This window comes from Anoplopoma fimbria, chromosome 20 (genome assembly GCF_027596085.1).
Source record: "Anoplopoma fimbria isolate UVic2021 breed Golden Eagle Sablefish chromosome 20, Afim_UVic_2022, whole genome shotgun sequence".
Taxonomy (NCBI): Eukaryota; Metazoa; Chordata; class Actinopteri; order Perciformes; family Anoplopomatidae; genus Anoplopoma; species Anoplopoma fimbria.
Window position 1 is genome coordinate 26,032,477 of NC_072468.1, and position 7,500 is coordinate 26,039,976.

The 7,500-nt window shown below is 39.4% G+C and overlaps 1 protein-coding gene across 2 annotated transcripts in view; it reads left to right on the forward strand.

The window, feature by feature from the left end:
* Nucleotides 1–7,500, forward strand: part of bbs9 (Bardet-Biedl syndrome 9) — a 168,496-nt gene that overhangs the window by 19,092 nt on the left and 141,904 nt on the right. For both annotated transcript variants that reach the window (XM_054621257.1, XM_054621258.1), the window contains exons 7-8: nt 1,839–1,923; nt 2,841–3,024. In XM_054621257.1, coding sequence (XP_054477232.1) covers nt 1,839–1,923; nt 2,841–3,024 — 269 coding nt within the window. The remainder of the gene's footprint in view (nt 1–1,838; nt 1,924–2,840; nt 3,025–7,500) is intronic.

The window sequence follows — 7,500 nt, forward strand, 5'->3', positions numbered from 1 at the left end:
GGGTTGCGGTCCGGAGTTCGGGCCGGATCGGGTTTGGAGCTCCGCGTTCATCCAGGTGTTGGAGGAGAAGGATATATAGATTCCCGCCAAGCCGCTTCTCTCTGCCAGCTTCTTACTGGAAAAGTCCCGATGCCTGAAGATGCCAAAATCAACTGACCGCTGATCAGTCCGACCACTTTATCCTCAGCCAGTCGCCAACAGCTCGCTGATTAAAACTGATAGACCGCAGTTCCGGGGAACAGCAGGTTGGCGGCTCGTTGACTGACCTGACAGGAGTTGTAAAAAGGAGGAGAACCGTGGATTTGGTTAATAAAGAACATGTTCTGCAGTGTTCGACTTTATTTAAATGTCAATAAGTGATTTCTGGCCTTACAGACGGAATTTCTCTCAAGAAAATAGCTGGTGTCGTTGTGGTCTCGGGCTGGTAGTAAAAAACACAAAATCTGTAACCAGAGATTCACTAATTTGAGTTTTCAGGCTATGTCCTATGTATTTTTTATATTTTTTTGTTTTAGGCTCCAGCATCTTTGTTCAATTGTTCCTCACTAAGGAGAAAGCTTACGCGGCTAAAAAGTTCTGCACCAATGTCGTCATTGTGGTCAGCACTTTCTGCCAGAAAAAAAATCTATATGGACACTCAGCCTGAGACTGACTGTAATAGTTCAATGAGAAATGTTCCCTGTACAGAGAAAAGTGTCTTTGAGTATGCTCAAGGAGAATTTTCCAGTTGAAAAGATGTTTAAAAATACGACTATGGTGAAGAGACGATCAAAACTTGTTCATAGGAGGGAGGTTTGTTTTTACCTACTATTTGAAAACCTTTGATTATGTTAACCTTAATTTTTAGACCAAATTTCACAAGAATTTGCAAAAGGGAATTCTTTCTTCCTTTACATTTTGATAATAATTGCGTATAATCTTTTAAGATAAGGTGAGATAATCCTTTTATTAGTCCCGCAGCGGGGACATTTGCAGGATTACAGCAGCAGAGTATAGTGCAAACAAGAGACATAGTAAAAAACAAGATCAAAACAAGTATTATTAATAAGTAAATAAGTAATAACACAGTAAAGAATATTAAATATGTAAAAAAAACTAAGAAACCACATGCACATTTCTCAATCAAAAGCCAATATATTTGAAATATGGTCTAAATGTTACAGTCTAATCAAAAACGTTCACTGTATTTTAAACACCTTTTAAATTCACCGTTAATGATTTAGATATTTACATACGTAGTCACAAAGAAAACCATGTGATACAAACATTAATTCATTTGTATTAATTAACGAACAATTTAAATATAATATAACCAATGTTCTTGAAATACACTTACAATGAAATAGTAAAAAACGATGCAAACAATAAAAAAAACTATTTTCCTTCTTTAAATGTTGTTGTCAAAGCCACCAGTTTCAGATGGTCTGCCATATGGTGGATAAATGTGAATAAAACATAAAAAGTGTTGAAAAGAAACATTATCATCAGGAAAGTTTGATATATCTTTGAGCATCCCATTGCAAAATCTGTCATTTGACATGCACAACTAAGGATAAACCTAAGATATCCTTAGTTAGGCTCTGAAATGATGATATGCTATCATAAGCACAATGTAGAGGTGGCTAAAGTCAAATGTACAGTGAACAAAATTCGAATGATGATAAAGGTGTTCAGCTCTAAAGGAAGCGTGAATATATATTTGATGCTTCAACATGTCATAGAAAACACCAAACTGTGACCATTAACAGAACTGTCCGCTGACAGCAGATTGACCGTAATCCACTGATCCTCAGTCAGTTTGTATTAAGCGTCTGTCTGCGTCTCTCTCCGACTCCCAGGTATGAGACTCTGGCCGTGGCCACAGATGCAGAGACTCGACAGGATCCAGACCTGCCCCTCAAGACCGGAGGCAAGAGGCTGACGGTGAGTTCTGTTTCCACCTGTCTAATGTAAACAAAAGAAAAAACACATATTTTTGGGAAAATAATTAACAAACATTAATGTGCATGACATACATAACATAACAGTGTTGTTGGTCGTATGTGGGGAAGGTACAGTTTGTCTACAACTAGTTCAAATTCAAATATATAGTCATTCATATACATATGCAGTTACATTAAATGTTCCTCTGGGTTTAGGACAGTCAAGTCAGAGATAACACAATAAAATAAGAATGAAAACATTACAGCAGTTAAATTTGACAGTTTAAAAACTGCTGTAATATTGTATAAAATATAGGCAGCGACGTTGTAAAAGAAACCTCAACCAGCACACATGCCATTTTACCCGTAACCTTAAAACATATATATTTTTATAATATGCCTGACTTTTTTTATGCTGGACAATGTATTGAATGTCGATTCGGAAAAACTCCTGCGGTTTGCCACAGACGTTCAGTCGGATACTTTCTCTTCCCCCATAAAACTTAGAATTTTCCCACAGCAGCACAAAAGCACGGATGCCAACAAACACATATCACGTCTTTTATTCACTGAGCTTAAATGCTTTTGTCAGCATTTGTGCCGTCATAAAACGGGAATACCCAACAAAAGAGATGGATTTCAGTGACTGTATGAATGTTCTGTGAAGGGTGTTCAGACAGTACATGTGTCAGTCATTGTATCCATCACGCACGTTATTTTGAAATTGAATAAATGAGGAAAATGTGTTGTAACTGTGTGTGTTCATTCGTGTGTGTGTGTGTGTGTGTGTGTGTGTGTGTGTGTGTGTGTGTGTGTGTGTGTGTGTGTGTGTGTGTGTGTGTGTGTGTGTGTGTGTGTGTGTGTGTGTGTGTGTGTGTGTGTGTGTGTGTGTGTGTGTGTGTGTGTGTCCTCCTGCAGCCCGACTGGACGTTTGTCCTGGGAGAACAGGCCCTGGACCTGTGTGTGCCCTCGTACTCACACGCCTCCTCCTCCATCTTCGTTCTGGGTGAGAGGAACCTCTACTGTCTCCGCGACAACGGCCACATCCGCTTCATGAAGAAGCTGGAGTTCAACCCCAGCTGCTTCCTGCCCTACGCCTCAGGTAAACCGGCACACTGAAGCTTTGAGATGAACCTGATGTTTAAAGGGGTATTTCACCTTTACAGTCCTCATGTTCTTCTTGTCCAACAAGACACCTGATCCGGTTAGGGTATTAATACATATGGGCCGCGTTGTGAAGAGATCAACCGAGCCCTTAACTGAATGTGTAAAAATGTTGAACTAAAATCTAAGACACAGTTTATTAGACAATTATGTGACCTTATTTCCGTAAAAATATGCACAGTAGTCAACGGCAAGAGACAAATAATTATTTGATCCCGTTTAAATGGTGCCATGAATTATACATATGATGTTTGTCAATGTGAAAGATACTTTTGCTGGTTAAGAAAGTTGTATTTTGTCATAAAGCTGTTGACAAATAAGACAACACACCCAAATGTTGTGTTAGGGAAGTCTCTCTCTGAGTGACGCTGCCCGTGTGTTTCGTACCAGAACTTACTTACACCAATAAGGGGTTTTGCTCGTTCTTTTGCTTCCCAGCTGATAAAAAGAGTCGCTGGATAAAACACCGCCTAAGATAATGTTATATTTGTGCGTGGAACATAGTTGAGTTAGCTCGCTAGCTAGCAAGACAAGTTAACAGCCATGTTGGTGTTGGTGATGTAAATTGTGCTAGACGGAAGATGTAGTTCACTGATCGGTTTCACACAAAACTAAAAGTTACTACGACAAATCTATGACAAACAGAGACTTTCTTGTCTTGAAATAAATACATCATATGTATAATTAATGGCACAATAAAATGGTGTCAAAAAATAGTCCTACGACTTTGACTATTGTTAATCATTTTCAGGAACAAAACCGTAAGTGGTGGGACTTCGCCTCTCTTTGACTTTTAAAGAGGGCTTGTTTCTGTTTTCTTTTGCCAAATTAAGCTTTTGATTTCAAATCTTAAAGGCAGTTATTACTTTGGAGGCACATAAGTCAGCCGTAAGCATCACTATTCACAGAGAGCGTGAGGTCAAATGTCACAGGGAATTAAAAAATATTCTCAAGTGGAGTGCTCACACTTTTGCGCCCTTAGGATTTTTGCAGCTAATCGATAATCATCAAACGTTGTCTATGAGAGACGTGAGCACAGCCACAACTAGCACACTGTCACATTTAGCCAATGCAGCGCTGGTAGAGCTCTCTTGTGTTGGACCTGGAGTAAAGTAAAGGGCAGCTGCCTCGGTGCACCTGCCACAGCTAAACGGTCGAGCATAAGTGAACAAAATACACAGACACAAAGTAATCTGCTCAGTGGCCCAGCGCCACACGACCGGCTGCAGGAAGCTGCTTTTGGCAGAACATGATGGAAGAACTGGAGGAGCTCTGCTGCATGCATTAAGAGGAATACTGAACAGACTACTGGACACAGTGTAGCACATAAACATATGGTGCACGATGGATGGATTTCATAATGCATACATATATATAGATTGAGAGGTATGATATTTAATATATAGCATATAATAACTCGCAGGTTTATATTTGTTTTTTTAATAGGTTTTAAAGAAATTGATGGATTGAGTGCTTTAGGCTAAAATAAGCTAATACTAAATTCATAAGAATTTATTTATGTATGTGTGTGTGTTTGTGTGTGTGCTGTATGGTGAAACAACACAGCTACAGACCTGTAATGGTTTCCATACGTGAACACCTCTCCATGTCTTCACCTCCGATAGGAAAAGAGGGATTATAGATAATCTGATGATTGTGCAGCTGTCTAGAAACTCAGTTTTGAAAGACATCACATCTGGTTACTTCCTTCTATACACACACACACACACACACACACACACACACACACACACACACACACACACACACACACACACACACACACACACATCATAACATACACAACAGAGATGTTGTGTATGTTATGATGATCCCACCGTGCCAACAGATAAAGCGGTCTTCAGTTTACACAAAATCTACAAAAGGAGAGAAAAGGAGGCAGGAAACAGGACGAACTCATCAACACAGACTCCAGTATCAACGTCATTTAAAGTGTACATGTAAACACACACATACAGTGTCATTATTCAATGATTACTTATTGGGAGTGCAATTGTGTTGAATTGCAGTTTGATTGTGGCAATTTAGAACAGCAGATGTGAGAACAAAAACAAAAAACTTTCAAGCGCACATGCGTAGATTTTTGCGATATCAAAACGTGCATTTCGGATCACGTGATTACATGAAACTCCATCATGTTAAGTAATGTGTTTGTTGTGCGCTCTCTACAACAATGGCAGCTTGAACTTTAGAGTATTTCTCTATTGAAAGAGGAGTAAAGAATGACACTGAAGGCTTTTTTTTCATGGAAGATGTCTCTGATCTTCTCCCGACCAGTGTCAGCATAGTTTGATTGACAAATGGTTCATCCGAACGCCTGCCAAGCATTCCTTTGGGAAGTGCTTGCCCTTTTCCAAACAGTTTCCGAAAGACTCTCATATGGTTCTGTGCAACAAACCATCTGGCATGTCGGGCTGAGTTATTCTGGCTGCTCTGGTTGATATTAGGGTTTTCTGCAAAAACCAAAATAATTGTGAAAAACTCTCATTGAGTAACTTAAAAGTGAACTATTCCATTTCAAGCCTGTGTTTGTTTCTCTCTGACCGATGTGTTTCAGATCAACCTTTGTGATTGGATTAGGCTGCAAGTAACACACCAAGTTCTATTCCAAAACGGCATCACTCTCTTTGTTTCTGCTCCCTTTATTTACCCTGGCATCCAGGGGCCAAAGCTTTAAAGTTGTTTATTTTTTGATATGGAAGAAAGTGGTAGAACTTCTCTGAAGCCTGATTCTTATCGCCACAAGCCAAACTAATTAGCCAGATATGGTTGGACCTCCAGAATGATGCATAAACACAGTAGAATAAAAGTTCTGTGTAAAAACCCCTTTGAGCACGGAGCAATAAACAACCTTTTTATGAGCGTTCTTTTACAGCAACATTCTTTTTCTGTCCGGGATCACTTTACGCAACAATGTACTATTGAACCAATTTTTTAGTTTAACACTTGATTTGAAATAGAGAGCTGACAGATGGAAAGAGAAAAGAGAAAGCAAGAAAATAGAGTGGAGGAAGGATCTAGAAGATCGCAAACAACGGCCAAGAGCTGATATTTTAAAGTACTTCCAAAGTGCCACTTCACTATTTGTTCCAGACATTATTTAGATTATTTCAATTACTCTTGGAAATTGGCTATAAATTCAATACATGATGTGCCAGGGCAACAAAAGCAGCTTTTTTTTATTTTTATTGGGACAAGATTCCGATACAACAATCGAAAAAAACATAAAAATTCCCACATGTCTGGAAGAGTGTAACTCCCGGGATCGGACTGCTGCTGCACTCTTCCATGTTCCTGTTTGATCTTCGGTTTTACTGTTAGAAAGGCCGACATTTAGTGAACCTGTGACTGTCAGAGCTGCAAACCCCGGGCCGTTCATTTAAAAGCATCTTTTATGGCGCGAGGCCTTTTGGTGGATCTCCACAGAGCCGTTAGAGACAGAGAGTGCAGTGCATGAGGAGGAGAGACAACAGGGATCTCTTTTGAGTGTTTCCTCATGTGTTTCCTTCTGGCCTTCAGCCTCACAGCTGCCTCTGCTGGACCGCTGCCCTCACTCTCCTCTGTCGACCTCCATGTCTGTCTGTTTCTTTCTCTCTCTCACAAATAACTTCATCAGCTCCTCTTACCTCCTGCATTCAATCCACAATGAGATTCTGAATCTTTTGGTTTTGAATTAAGATCATCTCATCCTTAGCCTATTTTTGGAAACTCGACAAATAAGCTCACTGGATGGTTTGATTATTATGACAGATATGTGAACAATATGCCATCAGATGTAAACCCATCTAAACACATATTGGATTTAGGGGTGTGGTGTTACACGGGCTCTCCACCCGTGTTAACAAAACACCAAACCAAGGAATATCTTTTGTAAGAATGGTGTTCTTCCTTAAAGTAGAACTACAGAGATTTGTCACCAGCTTCAAGTATTGTTTTCACCTTTAAGTTTGAGAGTGTCGGGTCCTGGAGATCACCACTTTAGAGGAAACTACCATAGCAGAGTTTACTTACTTATTCATTTTTATTACTTTATCAGGTGTTTCTATGGCTGTGTGTTTACAGATTGTGTCAACTTGATAATAATCACAACTGTGCAAGATGCCGACATGAAACTTTACAGGAGTGTAGTTAAGGTGTAATGCAGAAGTGTCTTAAAACTTGCATTCTCTCTACTGACCAACAGGGGGCGACTCCTCTGGTTGTATAGAAGTCTATGAGAAAATAAACCTACTTTTCTCTTAATTTATTTCCTCTATATATGATAGGAGGAGTGGGACTATGGGTAGATGGTTGGAAAATAATGATTAATAACGGATTAAGGAGATGGGTAGAAAAAGTGGGAATAGAATAAAACAGTCAAAGGTCAAAATAAATGAATGTGGAGATAAGAGAG